Source organism: Alligator sinensis, unplaced genomic scaffold, assembly GCF_000455745.1.
Source record: "Alligator sinensis unplaced genomic scaffold, ASM45574v1 scaffold157_1, whole genome shotgun sequence".
In the NCBI taxonomy this organism is placed as follows: domain Eukaryota; kingdom Metazoa; phylum Chordata; order Crocodylia; family Alligatoridae; genus Alligator; species Alligator sinensis.
The window spans coordinates 1,557,263-1,572,749 of record NW_005842316.1 but is presented as its reverse complement, the minus strand read 5'-3'; the positions used below and the strand labels follow the sequence as shown (position 1 = coordinate 1,572,749).

The window sequence follows — 15,487 nt, the reverse complement described above, 5'->3', positions numbered from 1 at the left end:
CAGGGAGCTGCAGGAACTCCTTTCAAGGCTGCCTAGTTGCTACTTGCATGTGTGCGTGCACACATACATATGGCGCCCCCTGCCTGATTGCCCTCCTCCCACTGCTCGCATTCTAGTCTGTAAGGGGAAACCCACCATTCCCGCGTTTTTCTCCTTTAAAGGGGAGTATCTGTGTTTTTCTCTTTAAAAGAAGAAAATCTGTGGTGAACAGAAAATCTGGATACTTGGTCATGAATACATTGTATCAGAAGGGTCACTTGATTTAAGGAACTACTACAAGAGTTTTCAAACTACTTAATGAAATATGTCGCTTCTGAAGAGATTATGCTTTTTATCTGCATTTCATTTCTTCATCCTGTATTTGTTTATTTTTTAGCATATTTGAGTGAAAAGAAAATGCTTTCCTCATGTGCCCATTGTTTATTTTGCCTTTTGAAAATCCCTGTTTTGTGTAATATCACATTTAACACATTGTTTCTTATTCTGCATTCTAAAGCCTCAATTATGGAAAAAGAGTTGCAGAACAATACGTGAAATTTTAACGGGGGACTTTGTGAAGTGTGTTAAATGTGCTGTAATACAACCATAGATATTTCTGTCACTTGTAAGAGGTGGGTTTTTTGGGGTGTGTTTTTTTTTTGTTGTTTTTTTTTGTTTGTTTTTTTTTAGCTAGGCTCAGAAGATCATTTAAGAATAAGCTTGTACTGAGAGCAGGATAGCCTGAAGACAAAAGACAAGAATGTGATCCAAAAGATAAAGATGAATTTAGGATACATTTTTGTGGTTTACCATTACATGCTTGCATAATTCTATAACAATAAATATATCCAGGTATTCATTAATAAGATCAGAGTATTAAAGCAGTCCTCCGCTATGCTTATGAATACCCAGCTCAGACTTTGTCAAATTGAATTAACAGATTGTGGTTCTGGTTCTGAAGTATTATAATTAAAGCCTCTGTTATGAGTGAGTGGGCAGTCTGCCTGTATGTGCCTTCTTGCCATTTTTTCTGTTACTGTGTTTGTGTGCTTTTTGGCTCCTCTCTTGTCTTGTAAGTTTTCCCTGTTCCTCTCCAGTAATTCCAGTAATTTCAGAAGTTTGAACTGCTCTGGGCAAGAGTAGTTTATTTTATGTTATGGATTGTTATCTTCCCACAGGAACTGATTAACTGCCTGAGTAGCATTCAGCAGCTGACTACAAAAATAAAAAATGAAAACACTGGGTTAAAGCAGAGGGAAAGCAGACATATGATTTAAAGAAACTGGCAAGCTCTTTTTCTATCTTCAGACAGTGACATTTTATTTATAGTGGCAATAGGTTTTCTCTGTTGATTTTCCTAACTCCTTCTATTATTTGCTTATCCGTTCCTCTTTATATTATTTACTGTTGGCTATAGGCCCTAGTCAGACCTGTAGGAAGACTAGAAAATAAGGAATGCTGTTTTGTTTTTCACTCATCTCCATCTTTTCCCATAAGTACTCAGAATGACTAGATTTATAGGTATGCAGTATAAATTTATTTTATCCAGTATGTCAGCTTTAACCATCACAGTAAGTCTGATTGGCTAGACTGATACAAAATTAGAAAGTTACTTATTCATAACAGAATCCTCAACATTAATACATTATACAGATGTATTTTTTTATTGGTTTGCAGCATAACAGGTAGAAAAGGTCCTCTGCATTGGGGTGGAGAGATTAGAAAGAAACCAGAAATGCATGTTTCCATGATCAGTGATATGTCTCTCTCTTTTTCTCCTTCTCTTTCTCCGACCCATTCCTTTCATAGATATTGAAACAGGTTGTTTAGAAGAAAAAAGCAAGAGAGATCATTTTACACAACTGGTGTTAGCTTGTTTGGTAAGTTGCACTTTTAGTTTTTGTTCAGTTAAAAACCTGTTGTGTCAAAACATGACAGGAAAATTGGATGTTGTGTCTTTATATTGGAGACTTTTTGAAGAAAAAGTATTAATGTAGCATGTTGTTGAGTGTATCTTAAAATAACTGCTTAGAGATACTGGCAATGTACAGACAAACATTAAGTTTCTCTTGGGAGAGTCTCAGCTTTCCTAGGAGAAACCATGAGTGTACAGGTGTTCAGGATTTTTCTCCTAGAGCAAAAATGACTGCTAGGGGAGAAAAATAAATTGGAAACAATCAGGGTTAAATCATTCCCAGGTGAATTTCTTCTGCGAGAGAGAACTTTGTACACCACCTCCCCATAGGCTACAGCACAGTCCTTCAGCATCACAGGATGCTTTGCTCCCCATGCTGCCAACCCAGGAGACTTGAGTTGCTCAGTGGACTCTACCGCTCCAGCCAGGCAGGGAGCAGAACGTGCTGTCTTCACAGTTCTGCTTTGTACTGCGGGGAGATGCAGTCTGACCCTGAGGAATCTGGGTCAATCAATCAGGGCTGCCTTGCGCACTGCTGCCATCTGTCTCTGGGCAGACTGAGGGATCCTGAGATGTGTTCATGGCTGTGCAACATCAGCACTGCAAGCTCTCTCCTCTTCTGGGACTTGGAATTTGAATGTCTGTTCAGGTGTTTCAGGGTGAGTTTTTTCTACCAGGAGAACAAACCTGGAAGAATTCTCCCAGATCATTTAAACATGTGTATGCAGCTGCTGACTTGAACATTTCAAACCCCACATTTTATTGCTGAAACAATAAGGCTACAGCTTTGGAAATGCTCTTCAGCTTTGCTGCCAGGTAGTTTTAATGAGAGTTAAAGTAGCTTACTGGACGAGATAGACGAGTTGTCTCATCAGAGATAACGAGTCTTATGAAACATCATTTACACTCAGAAAACAAGTAATTACTTGAAGTGGATGCATTATAATTGCACAAAACAAGTAGTCATTAGTAAGTTCCAGTTTGAGCACAAGTGTGTGCACATTTTCTTCTAAAACTTAAGTTCTTTCTTTTCCACAAGGCAAGAATGGTAAAAGGAAGATTTGAACAATTTAATTTATCATTGTTTTGAGACCATAATAAAAATGAAATGTGCAAAACCAAAAAACTCTATAACTAAGTTTAGCTATAAGTATATTTTTCTATAAAGAATTATGTACCTTCTCCCTCCTTCATGTAGCTGAACAAAAGAAAAATTATGCAGCATGATTATGGTCAATTTGTGCTTGTCATATGCCTTATTGGGATAAACAGAAGGTCTTTCTCTTGGTATTGTGAGTTCAGTTTATGTAAGATACTGTATAATTGCATGCATTTTGCATTCAGATTTTTGCTGAGACTCTATCAGCTAATTTTTGTTTAGGTTTCTTTTTCATATTTATGATTGTTCAAAATACCTAATTTCCTAATGATCACCTGAACACTTAAATTACTATACAGCTGAAAATATTCTTTATAACAGTCATTCTGAGGTTTTGTTTAATTGTAGACCACATCTTGGGATCTTTTTGCAGATGCCTCTGCCTCTGATTCTGCTTACTTTGTGCTGCAGATACAGTATATGATTAGATGGGATTTTTAAAGAACTTTCCTTTCCCTTGCATGGTTAAGTATGCAGTTTTGATTTTGCTGTTGGGACAGCGAGGGCCAGCAAACTAAATTTGGATCAAAATTTAGGATTCTGTCTTATGCCCTAACAAAGTAGAGGTTTTGAGCTCTCAAAACTCAGCTCCCACCATGTTATGACGGTCAGAAACAATAATTCTTGGAAACAAAGTTTGTCTCGAGTACTTTTGATCCAGATATTTGTATTTCAATGTGGATTGAGACTTTACTTCCAAGTTCCTAATTATAGCCATAGAGATACTTTCCTTCAGTCTAAAAATGTTCTGTTTTTCCAGTAAGTATTTGCTGTACCAATAGCAACTTCAATAAAATAGAAAAGAAAATGTTAAATTTTAGCAGTTATTTTAATTATTTGTAACAGATGATTTTCTATTGGGTTTTTTTGTTTTTTTTTTTCCAAATAATGATTCAGGAATATCTAGAGTAGATGTTAGCGTCTATGAATTGGCCTTCACCGCCATGTACAATAAAGCAATAAAAGTTGTAAAGAACTTCATTGTGTGAAATTAAGCACTTGTCTCTTAAAAGCAGAAGAGGTCAATCTAGTGCTTTAGTAATAAAATTTTAAAAAATCGAATCTCTTAATGCCAAATGCCTTTTTAAAAGGCTATTATGAGTGACTTCTGCAGTGCTCTGTAGATTTTCCATGTTTTTAGAATTCTAATTTTGGTTCAGTAACTCCTTAGCTGCTTTCAGCATTCTTAAAACCTACCATGCAAACTGGGTTTCAAATGTGTATTGCCTTACTTTCATAGGTGAAAAATTGCATAGATAACTCAAGGTCAGGGTGCAATGCTGTTTAGCTTAATATGATTATCAAATGATATGTAAATTACATTTTTTTGCGCAGTACTTCGTTTCAGACACTGTCCTAAAGGAGCGACTAGACCCAGAAACATTGGAATCTTTAGGACTTATCAAGCAATCTCAGCAGTTCAATCAGAAATCTGTCAAAATCAAGACCAAACTTTTGTAAGTGTGTGAGAGCGCTGGATATAAATATATTTGATTATATTTCTATTAATTTGCTTCACTTTCAGAAATGCACACCATATATTATTTCATGTATTATTAGAACATTGGAATGTGTGCGCTTTTTTGGGAAGGAAGGCAAATTAATATAAAAAATCTGTATTTTTAAATCCCTACATCCCTGCTTATTGATGTATGTTTACACTTCTGTGTGTGTATCTACCAAGTGTAATTTTCATTCTGATTTTACATTTCTATGAAATACTTAATGGTCTTTTTAAAGCAAAATGTTTTGTGCTTAAATGTCGGATAATAAAAGAACCTCTAGCTTGGTGCATTTTTCCTAGCTGAAGTCTCATTTGTTTTTATTACTGCCAATTACTGTAGTATTTGCTAAAATGGTTTCAAATTTCAAATAAATATTTAACCTTTTTTTTTTTTTTTTTTGCTGATTGTTAACTTGCAAGTAAATTACTGCTATTGCATCAAGTAAGCATAGATTTGACGTTTCCCTGAGCAATCTAATGTAAGGGCCTTGGAATGTAAATTAGTGGTTCTGCCTCTGCATGTCTGGTGCTCTATTTTCAGTGTCTCTGTGGAACATTTAAAATTAGTTTAGGCCCTTTAGGTTTTTAGGTACTCAACACTTTTGATCTCTTGTGAGCAAGGACCTAGAAACCAGCTTAATTATAAGCATATGCCTAATTCTTTTGATTTTAGTGGGACTATAGTTAAAGGTAAATATGGAGATGTTGCAAGATTAGTATTGTAAATAACTACTAGATTTTTGTACTAGCTGGAAATCATGAAAAGAGAAGTATACCCAGAATTGGAATTAATAAGTTTTTGTACAGGTTAAGTGGGTAAATATTAACTATTCTTTATGCAGCATTGTGTTCAACTGTGTATCCTGATTTTATGTTTACTTTCTAATTGCAGTTATAAGCAGCAGAAATTTAATCTCTTAAGAGAAGAGAATGAAGGCTATGCAAAACTGATTGCTGAACTGGGACAAGATTTATCTGGAAATATCACCAGTGATTTAATCCTAGAAAATATCAAATCTTTAATAGGTAAGAAATTTACTGAAAAAAATATAGCTAAACTTTTTCCTTGCAAAAGAGTCTGGGCACATGAATAAGTTCCAGCTAATTAAAGGAAGGTGTAGCTTCATCATAAAATAACCAGCTCTTGTGCCGCCTCTCACCCCCTGGTAAATGAAAGCTGATCTGTGATGAGTTACCTCGCAGTAAGTGAGTTCTAATAGGATCTACTGAATTATTTTTCAGTGGAAAAAACTTGGACGATAGGACGTGTGATTTTTGGGATCAGGCATACAATTCCTCACATCCCAGTCACATGATTAAATTAATGTCTGCTAGGGGCCTCAGGGTCATCAGTGTGGTGATTTTTTTCTTGGTGGACTTCAGTCGTATAATATAAGGAATTGGAGATTTCTAGTTTTTCATGTCATCTACATCTCAGTTCTGTTTCTAAATTTCAGAATTGTCATGTTTTAATATTGATGTCAAGGTCAATTTAAAATTATAAAACCAAACCACACACATGATTATGTGTAAATGACAGAATATTTTCGTACGGTGTAACTGGTATCTCTTTAAAGCATGTAGCTAAAAGGATTTTCTTTTTAATAGTACTTCTGCAATTTTTTAATTTCATTTTTGGGTGTGTATTGGTTTATAGGAAGTGAGAAGTAGCAGAAATGAATGGAACTTTATTTTCTTCCCCATAGGATGTTTTAACCTGGATCCCAACAGAGTTTTGGATATTATCTTGGAGGTGTATGAGTGCAGGCCAGAGTATGATGATTTCTTTGTACCACTGATAGAGTCCTACATGTATATGTGTGAACCTCAAACCCTCTGTCATATCCTTGGGTTTAAATTCAAATTTTATCAGGTAATGCATTTTCAGTACCCTAGTACCTTTTTCTTTCTTGCTAGTTCTTATACCTTGTATGGGTTTGCAATATGTAGGGTTTGGATGCTTGTGTTAGTAAGGAAAATAAACAAAGTACAGTTGTAATATAAAATTCTACTTTTAGAAGTAACAGATGCTATGGTTTTGAGTCAAACTGCAGGTTCTCTCTCTCTTTGAACTTATTTAATGTGGAACATGTTGTTTCACTTAATTTTTTAACAGTATGTAATATTTCAAAATGGAAATGCAGCTCTTGAGATACAGGACTGAACTAAGTGTTATAGAATGCATTTGAAAACTGTGGACACATTTATCCACCCTGTGAACTTGTAAATGAATTCTGCAAATATTTTCATTAATGAAGAAATTTATATACATTCTAATAAATAACTGATTAAATGAAATGACTGATGTTTGATACAAAATTTCACTCTTAACTGAAGACCTAGTAATCAGGATTTTCATGTTTTTCATTCAGGATTGGCCTAGTATTAGGACTGTGTACGCTAACTATAGTATATTCGGTAATTTGGTAGTAGAGTGAATTTCTGTTAAGCTATCTCTTTCTCCATTTAAATTGGCCATTTACACTTCAAAAATACTTTTATGTGCGGTGTTGTGCAAACATTCCCATTTTTGGTTTTTCTATAAATAGTAATACTTTGCCTTTTAGGAACCAAATGGCGAGACACCCTGCTCCTTGTACAGAGTCGCTGCAGTGCTTTTGCAACATAATCTTATAGATTTGGAAGATCTTTATGTACATGTAAGTTGTTAATTTGTCTTTAACTGCTATCGGCCTGTCAGTGCTAAAACTTAAGTTTAAAATTTAAGTGCATGACATTTTAGAAAGTATCTATGTAGCGTTTGTTTTCTAGCATTCTTTAGAAACTTCAGTTACTTTAACTTGTATAAGCATAAAGGCCTTTTTCAAGGGTTATGCAGCAGGGTGAACCAAATTCCCATGATACCTAAATATTTATATTAGGAGACTTAGGTAAACTTTGTGTGACAACTTGGTTTGAAAGACATTTTAAATATTTTGTTCAGTGTGTTTGTTTTTTTTTTCCTTTGTGTTGGCTATAGAGATGATTTGTGTGTGTGTTGCTTTTAAAAATTGTCAGATATGCAACAGGAATAATTATTTACATGTTAGGAGTTTGGTGTTTTACCTTTTAGTTTTGAGAAAAGTAGATTACTTAAGTCCATACAGCTAGATAAATAAATACATTTGAGAAACTATCTGCCGAGTTTTGTTCAGCACTACAGCACACAAGAATTGATAACAGAATTTATCTAGTGATTAGGGTTAAGACCATAACCAGGCAGTGAACTAATTGAGCTATGTTGAATTAGTTTTCCAGGTTTTTATTCACAGAAAAAATACTAGTAGATATGCACATGCACTCACATCTGCACACATGTGAATACATGTGCACACATTCCCACTCACTCACCATTATTTTTTCAGAAACAGGACTTGTAAGAACTTAATCACAAAAAAACAAATTAACAGGTATTTCCTGATTAATAGCATTCCTCAAAACATAGAGTCACTGGATTGGCTAGTATTCCTTTGTTTTGATGAAATATGAAGTATTTCCTCTATGTAGTATTATAGACTTTGTTAACAGAGTACAATTTATGATTCCTTGTAGCTATTCATTTCCTTTAAGTGACTGAATTCTTTTTGTACATTTTATCCTCAAAGAACGGTGTAGTCTTATTTGGATATTAAAACTTTTTTTGGATTATTAATGACTGAGGAAAACATACCATATAATTCCTCAGTACTCCTAAAGTTTAGAAAAGTACTTTGTGTCAGTGTTTGAGTGTTGCTGGGAAGAAAAAAACCCCTTCCCTTCTAGAAAATTATTTGATCTACTCAAGTGGAAGAAGAGATGTAGGTTTTTCCCTTGAAACTCTTTTGAAGAAAGCATAGTTTAAAATTTCTTTTAATTTTCAAACGTATCTAAAAGTTGTCCCTGTTATATTTTTAGCTTCTTCCAGTAGATAATGCCATTCTCGAAGAACACAAACGAGAGATTGTGGAAGCTAAGCAAATTGTTAGAAAACTTACAATGGTGGTTTTATCTTCTGAAAAGACTGAAGAGAAAGAGAAGGAAAAGGAAAAGGAAGAGGAGAAAACTGAAAAGGTACTCCTCCTCATCCCCCCCCCCCATAAGGGGTTTATTACAATTGTAAGCCAATGTAGTCATTGCTGTGAAAACAACTTAAAAAAATCCTTTTGATACCTTATATGCAATTACCCTATGAAACCTAGGCTATTTATCAAAAACCAAAATCTGTACTTGAACTGGTTAGTTGCATGGTCCTGTGTTATATATACCCTTTGGCTTCTCCTGATGTCATTTTTTTCAACACTAAAAACTCATCACCCCAGAAATGATGCTTTCAAAATCTGTATCACAATTTCTGTGGTTAAACAATTTTTAGGGTTTTTTTTGTCTCATCACTGGGAGTAAGTGTTCCACAACGTTTATATATTTTTATATGAACTTTAAAATGTTCTCTTCAATTGTCATATAAAGACTGAAAGAGAACAAAATCTGGTGCTACTGTGAACAGACGGTGGGAAGAAAAGGGATGGAACACTTGTAACTGGGAATAGAGAGAGAATCTGCATATGCTTGTTTCCAGTTAGTGCTATTAATGTTTCTCTGCTAAGATTTTAGCAACACAGCTCCATTGTATTAACATGAGGTATTTTTTTAAGTATACCTCTGTGTATTTTGATTGTGATTCTCACCAGTAGCCAGTATACCAATAAATCTGTTCTAAACCAGAACTGATGTTGGATGAAGAAATGAGAAGTCATACTGTAATTGCTGTGAACTAAAGATTACTTTAAAACCAGGAATAGAGATGCTCATTATTTAGATTTAGCTGCCTTTTCTCATGCTAGAAATAATTATTGCCTTAAAGGTTATTGTAAAAAGTCAGTTGTTTAATGCTGGCAAAAAGCACTGTTCTACTTTGCCTGCAGAGCTGAGTTTTCTGAATGACAGCAGATTTCAGAACAAAGGTGATCGCAGTCAAATGCTCAAGAGACCAGAGGAGCTGGTAACTTGAGTTATGACAGCAACTCCAAGCTGTGAATTGAACTCCTCTGTGGTGAAAACATACGCTGTACTCTACAGCCCTGATATTCTGCTCTGTGAAATTTTGGAAGTCGTTTAGTTTCGGAGGTGTTCGGGGCTGTTTCATCAGCCAAAACACCAAATCCGCATCAAAACGGAAGGTTTCAAAACGTTTTGGAAATGTTTCGGAGAAGTTTGGAGCTTCAGAGCTGGGCTTGCAGGGAAACAAAAACTAAGCAGAGGAAGGGGAAAGGGGGCAGGAAGGACTGCTTTGATATTGACGTCTAGCTCCCTGTTAGTTTCCTCAGTCCTCTGATCATTCCTCCAGCTCTTCCTGGGGCATGTGGGCCCCCAGTCTGTGCAAGGGGTTTCAGCAAACCCACTCAGTGCTGTCTCTGGCCCTAATCTGTAGCGGCAGCCTGCTGAAACCTGGCGCGCCGATCCAGGGGCCCACAAGCCGCTGGGAAGTGCTTGGGGAATCGAACTGGGGGCTAGGCAATCTCTGCCATGTGACCTGGCTCTGCAGGGAGCAGAGATCTGCGCTGGGGTCTCCTCACCACCACTGCCCACCCTGTGCAGCCCCATGTCGCTGGGGCAACTCAGGGTAGGCAGGGGCGGCGAGGAGACTCCCAGCGTGGATCTCTGCTCCCTGCGGAGCTGAGCCTCACAACAGGGACTAGCAGGCTTGCTCACTGCTCTGCGCTGCTTCCCTATCCTGCGACCTGGCGTGACAGGGGTCAGAGATCTGTGCAGGGGTTTCCCTGCCTGCACTGAGGGCAGCGGCCCTCCCCCACCCCCAGAGGAGCCACCCATGGCCCCATCCTGCTCCTCGCTTGGGGCCCTGTAGCCCCTGGCCCCAAGCCCTGCCCAGCTTGGTAGGGCTTTGTGAACCTGCCCTTGCAACCTGTTCAAAACAGATTCAGCTGAAACGAAACAGGACCGTGATCTGATCTGAATCATTGAAGTGACTCTCTGACCTCTGAAATGGCCAAATCTGAAACCAAATCGAAACACAGCTGTTTCGCACAGCCCTACAGAATCCTGGAAAAGAACACTGATGTGAAGGCAGAAGCATTTTGGCAATACGCAGATAATAACTGCTGTCTTGGAAATGTGCTACAATTGCGAGAGAGACACAAGACGGCACAGGACTGACACATGACTGATCTAATCTTGAATAAATCTTGATCGTGGATGATCAGTCCGCTCAGAGACAGTGTTACAGTGACACAGTTTTATGCTGTGACGTGCATGTATGCACCAATGGGTAGGAATGTATTTACTACAAAATGTATTCTCCTAATAGTAAGTGATATGCAATTTACCTAAAATCAGGTGTATTTGTTTACTATGTGTTGACTGCTTGATTCTGTTTGGATCAGGATACCAGTTTACTAGCACTGTACACTACACATCCATTTATAAAGGACAGCCCTTGCTGTCAAACTAGGCATGTTGATGAGGTGCTGTTAATATTTTGAATTATAACACGTGAAACTGTATTGATATTCCTTTTGGTTATCTGATGCACATTTTTCATCTTGCTACATGATTATAATATTAAAACATTAATTGGACTTTCCATTCATGTAGCAATTTTCTCTGAAGTTTCTATCCTACGTGCAAGGGTATACAAGTATACTGACAGTCTATCTCTACACGTGTACTGACAGTCTATTTCCTTTTAAAAAGTCCTGTACATTTCCAACACATTAAAGCATTATAAGGTCTTCAAAGTCACAAAAGCACAGAACTTGATTCTGAACTCTTACTTGCCACCGTTTCCCTTTCAGCCCTTGCCAAATTGCCTACATTGCAAAATAGCGTATTGAGAACTAAAGTTTTACTTGTCATAGATTTTAAATTTAATATATTATTTCTTTAAAATGGGTGCTCATAAAAAAGCTGTTGTATATAGCAATATAGGAGATGCAGGTTTCATCTTCTATTGAAAGGGAAACATTCTTAAATTTAGCCCCTGGCTTAGAAAATGGATTCTTGGCCTTGTCTTTCAGAAGACGATTTTACTATGTATACCAAATTTACTTAACGTATAGATTTTTCACGCTTTCAGTGATAGTTGTACATTGTACCTAATTTGTACAGCACCTAATGATGGGTAGCTTGATATTATACTACTGTGGAACTGCAAATATACTCCTTCAAGAAGAAGTACAGAGTTAGTTTTTGGACTGAATTATTGTATTGTTGAAGAGGTGTTGTCATATTTTACAAAAATGTAACTGCTTTTTGGGGGGGGTTGTAAAATATAATAAATATAGGTGCTATAAAAATCAGTTAAATTGTGCAGGAAACTAACTCTGCTATCTTATAGATTACAGCTATTCTGCTGTTTAAGAGAAAATAAACTGAAAGGTGCGCTACATTTTTTCATTCCAATTATTTGTTTGCTGTGTTTTTCAGCCACCTGACAACCAGAAACTTGGCTTATTGGAAGCTTTATTAAAAATTGGCGACTGGCAGCACGCACAGAGTATTATGGATCAGATGCCTCCATTTTATGCCACTTCACACAAATCTATTGCCATTGCCCTTTGCCGGCTTGTACATGTGACCATTGAACCTCTGTACCGGAGGTAAGGTAGACAAAAGCACTGTGCTACCAGAAGTTGAGAAGCTGTATAGGAGAATGTATTAATCACATTGATGGAGTCCACACTGATAAACATTCATAATACTTATGAGGACAAGAATGAAACAGTGTGCTTTTTTTTTTTTTTGGGTGGAGAAGTTGAACTCATGGGCAAATGCAAAGCAGTTCCCTAAAGTGAATTTGCTTCTCCCTACATATATGTCAAGTCATTGGGTTTTATGTGCAAGGAGGAGAAAAAAGAAGGGAAATTAAGTACTAAACTCACCATTCAGGCTGGATGTATCACTCCCAAAACAAGCATTCTAATAGTACTGCAACTTCTGAGTTTGAATAATGCCTCCGTACCTACTCCAGTAGATGAGGATTCTAGGGGTTGTGAGAATATGCAGATCTTGTACACCTCAGTTTCTGTCTAGTTGAAGCTGGCATGTAGACCCTTTTAATATATTCTTCTGGCTGCATGTGAATTGTGCCCACAGAAACGAAGTCAGACGTAAATGCTGTATTTTATCTACACAATAATACATCTTATTTACCTGAATCTAAGATTACTTTGATTTTAAGACAACTCCCCAGGAATTGGAGTACACACATGGCAGATTTATAAATTTGCTATAATTTTCCATGTATAGACTCTTAACTATTCGGAGATCATCTTAAATTCATCCCTTTCTCCGCTACAGTGGGGCAAGCAGTGGCAGGGGAAGGGGAAGTAGCCTGACCCTGGCCCCTTGCCTCCTACTGTCCACCATGGTGAGGAGGCAGAGGCTGCAGGGGACAGAGTGAGGGCCAGGTGGCCACTGTCACTCCAACTCCAGTCCTGGTTTGGGGCTGCCCCCCTTCCTCCTCCATTTCTTTTTGAATTCAAGATGGGTTTTTGCCCTCATATTGAATACCTCAGCACTGTGAAACTTTTAATCGAAAGAAAGAAATCTGTGGTTGGGTTTTACTCCCAGACAAAAAATGTGTAAGTAAGTAAAATAGATGAGGTTGATTGATCTGTTTTCCTTAATAATAGTAGAGATCATTTAGAATACTGGCTTAGAGTAGAGTTTTCAGTATATCAGTTTAAAGAGAGTAGGAAAAACCTAATGAATTGCTTTGTCAGCACACCAGTCTGTAAGAGGGTTTTGGGCAGAAGACAGTTTTTTCTTATTGATACTCACTTAATTTTGCCCCTATATGCGAAGGTACAACACCTATTAGCTAGTACAGTTTACACTTATGTTCATCTAAGCTAGATTTGATCCATGTTACCTATAACCAAAGAACAACTGTTAGAACGTAGCCTGCTCCACAGTCTGTTGCTAGTGGACCCAGTCTCTGTGTTTCACCACCTCCAAGTCCACTAGATTTGGGACCAAGGCATGTCCTACTTTCAGACTTTTTGTCCAGACACTGCCTTGGGAAATGGGATTGCAGAACGTGTCTGCCTTGGCCTCCCAAACTAATGCCTCAGAGTCCCCTGCTTACTTAAATAAGCTATCCCAGATTTTCACCTACCTTTGGGCACTTTGGCTCCTACTTTAATCTGCTCTGGGATAGTGACAAGAAAACAGGACCACGGTCCTTTATCTTAAAAAGAAATAAGAGTTACAGATATTTACAAAACACTGTAAGAAATCTTGAGAAACCTTGAGTTCCTTAAACAAGACTGGGTAAGTCAAGTTAGCATTTTAGGTTTTCTCTTCCCTATTGCATTTGGTGACAGATCAGTGGTTCTCCTAGCCCAGAGGTTCCTAAACTTTTTCTTATAGTGTTCCTTCTTACTGTATACCCCCTTCCAGATTTACCAGCTGCCTGGATACCCCTACCAGCATACATTTTATATGATAACCCCTTATATATCAATTATTTACAATGAAAATTAAATCTATCATTACAGAATTTCTCCTCTGTACCCCTTTGAGATGCGTTGCATACCCCCAGGGGTATATATACCACAGTTTGGGGGAACCTCTGCCCTAGCCCTTATGGAGAAAAATATCTCACGCCTTTTTTTTACCTGAATTCCAGTGGCATTCTTTTTTTACTCATCATCACTACCTAAGTACCTTGGTTGAGAAGCCATGGAGTTCTTTGGGGATGGGCTTATAAAATCATTGGGTTGGAACAGACTTCAAGTGTCATCTGGTCCAGCCTCCTTCATGAATGCAGGAAGTGACAATTCAGTGATAATTGAAGGGCTGTCAGTCATATATTTTGCTTTACTGCCTTATCAAAGATCACCCTACATTTTTTTTTGAGAGAGGTAAATTACTGACATGCTATAGCCTTATGCTGGGCAAGGTTAATTACATGTTCAGTGTATCACGTTTTGACTTGGAATTATTTTGTTCTGCCACCATGCCAATATTAATTTTTTTCTAGTTTTTTCTGGTTTTATTTTAATACTTCTTGGAAGGTAAAGCCATTAGTATATTATAATGACTTCACTGCAGCAGGTTTAGACAAAAAAGTAACGTGGTAAGTAGGAGTTCCATGCAAATAATAAATCTTTGCCTTTTGATGATCTTAAGTCATTAATATTATCTGTCTGTTCTATTATAGCAAGCTTTACATTTAAGAGTTAAAAGGTCAAGTGTTATTAAAGTTAGAGAATACTTCAATTAGTATGCATTTAGATTTACTTTAAGACTAATATTAAGGTGTGTCTTTTTATTTCATCATGTTTAGAAAGAAGCTTTTTCTAAGGTAGTTTGCATCTGCCTTAGTGGTGCGTGTTAATTTTTTCCCCTTTCATGGCATAGCAGAGTCCATATGCCAAGAGGATTGACTGCAGTGGGATCAGGATTCTGTCTTGGGTATTAGTTCAGTAGGAATCTAATATACTGCACTGCATTGTAATTCTGGTGAGGAATAGAAGCTAAATTATGTAAACAATGTAAGATAGGTGATTGTGTTTTGCCACTTGTACCATCATGAGTGTCTTGTTCTATAAAATATCAAAATTTGTGCTTTCAGAGTTGGAGTACCTAAAGGGGCTAAAGGGTCACCAATTTCCTCTTTGCCAAACAAGAGAGCACCAAAACAAGCAGAAAGCTTTGAAGACTTGAGAAAGGAAGTGTTCAACATGCTTTGTTATCTTGGTCCTCATCTTTCCCATGATCCCATTCTTTTTGCAAAAGTGGTACGCTTGGGAAAAGCATTTATGAAAGAGGTTGGTAATATGTACAGCAACTTGTCTAAACTTTAAACCAGCCTGTTCCCAAATTGTTTGTGTTGTGTGTTCATATGCAGAAACAGGACAATGAATCCAAACCACGTAAAAAAAAGAGAGAGAGAGAGATTCTTTACATCTTCCAAATGAGTTTTCATCTT

The 15,487-nt window shown here is 37.1% G+C and overlaps 1 protein-coding gene across 4 annotated transcripts in view; it reads left to right on the top strand.

The window, feature by feature from the left end:
* THOC2 (THO complex 2) overlaps positions 1 to 15,487 on the top strand; it is a 74,839-nt gene that overhangs the window by 10,252 nt on the left and 49,100 nt on the right. For 3 of the 4 annotated variants that reach the window (XM_014522200.2, XM_025209908.1, XM_025209907.1), the window contains exons 4-11: positions 1,789 to 1,859; positions 4,389 to 4,510; positions 5,450 to 5,583; positions 6,264 to 6,430; positions 7,125 to 7,217; positions 8,452 to 8,607; positions 11,977 to 12,149; positions 15,131 to 15,326. In XM_014522200.2, coding sequence (XP_014377686.1) covers positions 1,789 to 1,859; positions 4,389 to 4,510; positions 5,450 to 5,583; positions 6,264 to 6,430; positions 7,125 to 7,217; positions 8,452 to 8,607; positions 11,977 to 12,149; positions 15,131 to 15,326 — 1,112 coding nt within the window. The remainder of the gene's footprint in view (positions 1 to 1,788; positions 1,860 to 4,388; positions 4,511 to 5,449; positions 5,584 to 6,263; positions 6,431 to 7,124; positions 7,218 to 8,451; positions 8,608 to 11,976; positions 12,150 to 15,130; positions 15,327 to 15,487) is intronic. The other variant, XM_025209909.1, reaches the window with a different exon arrangement.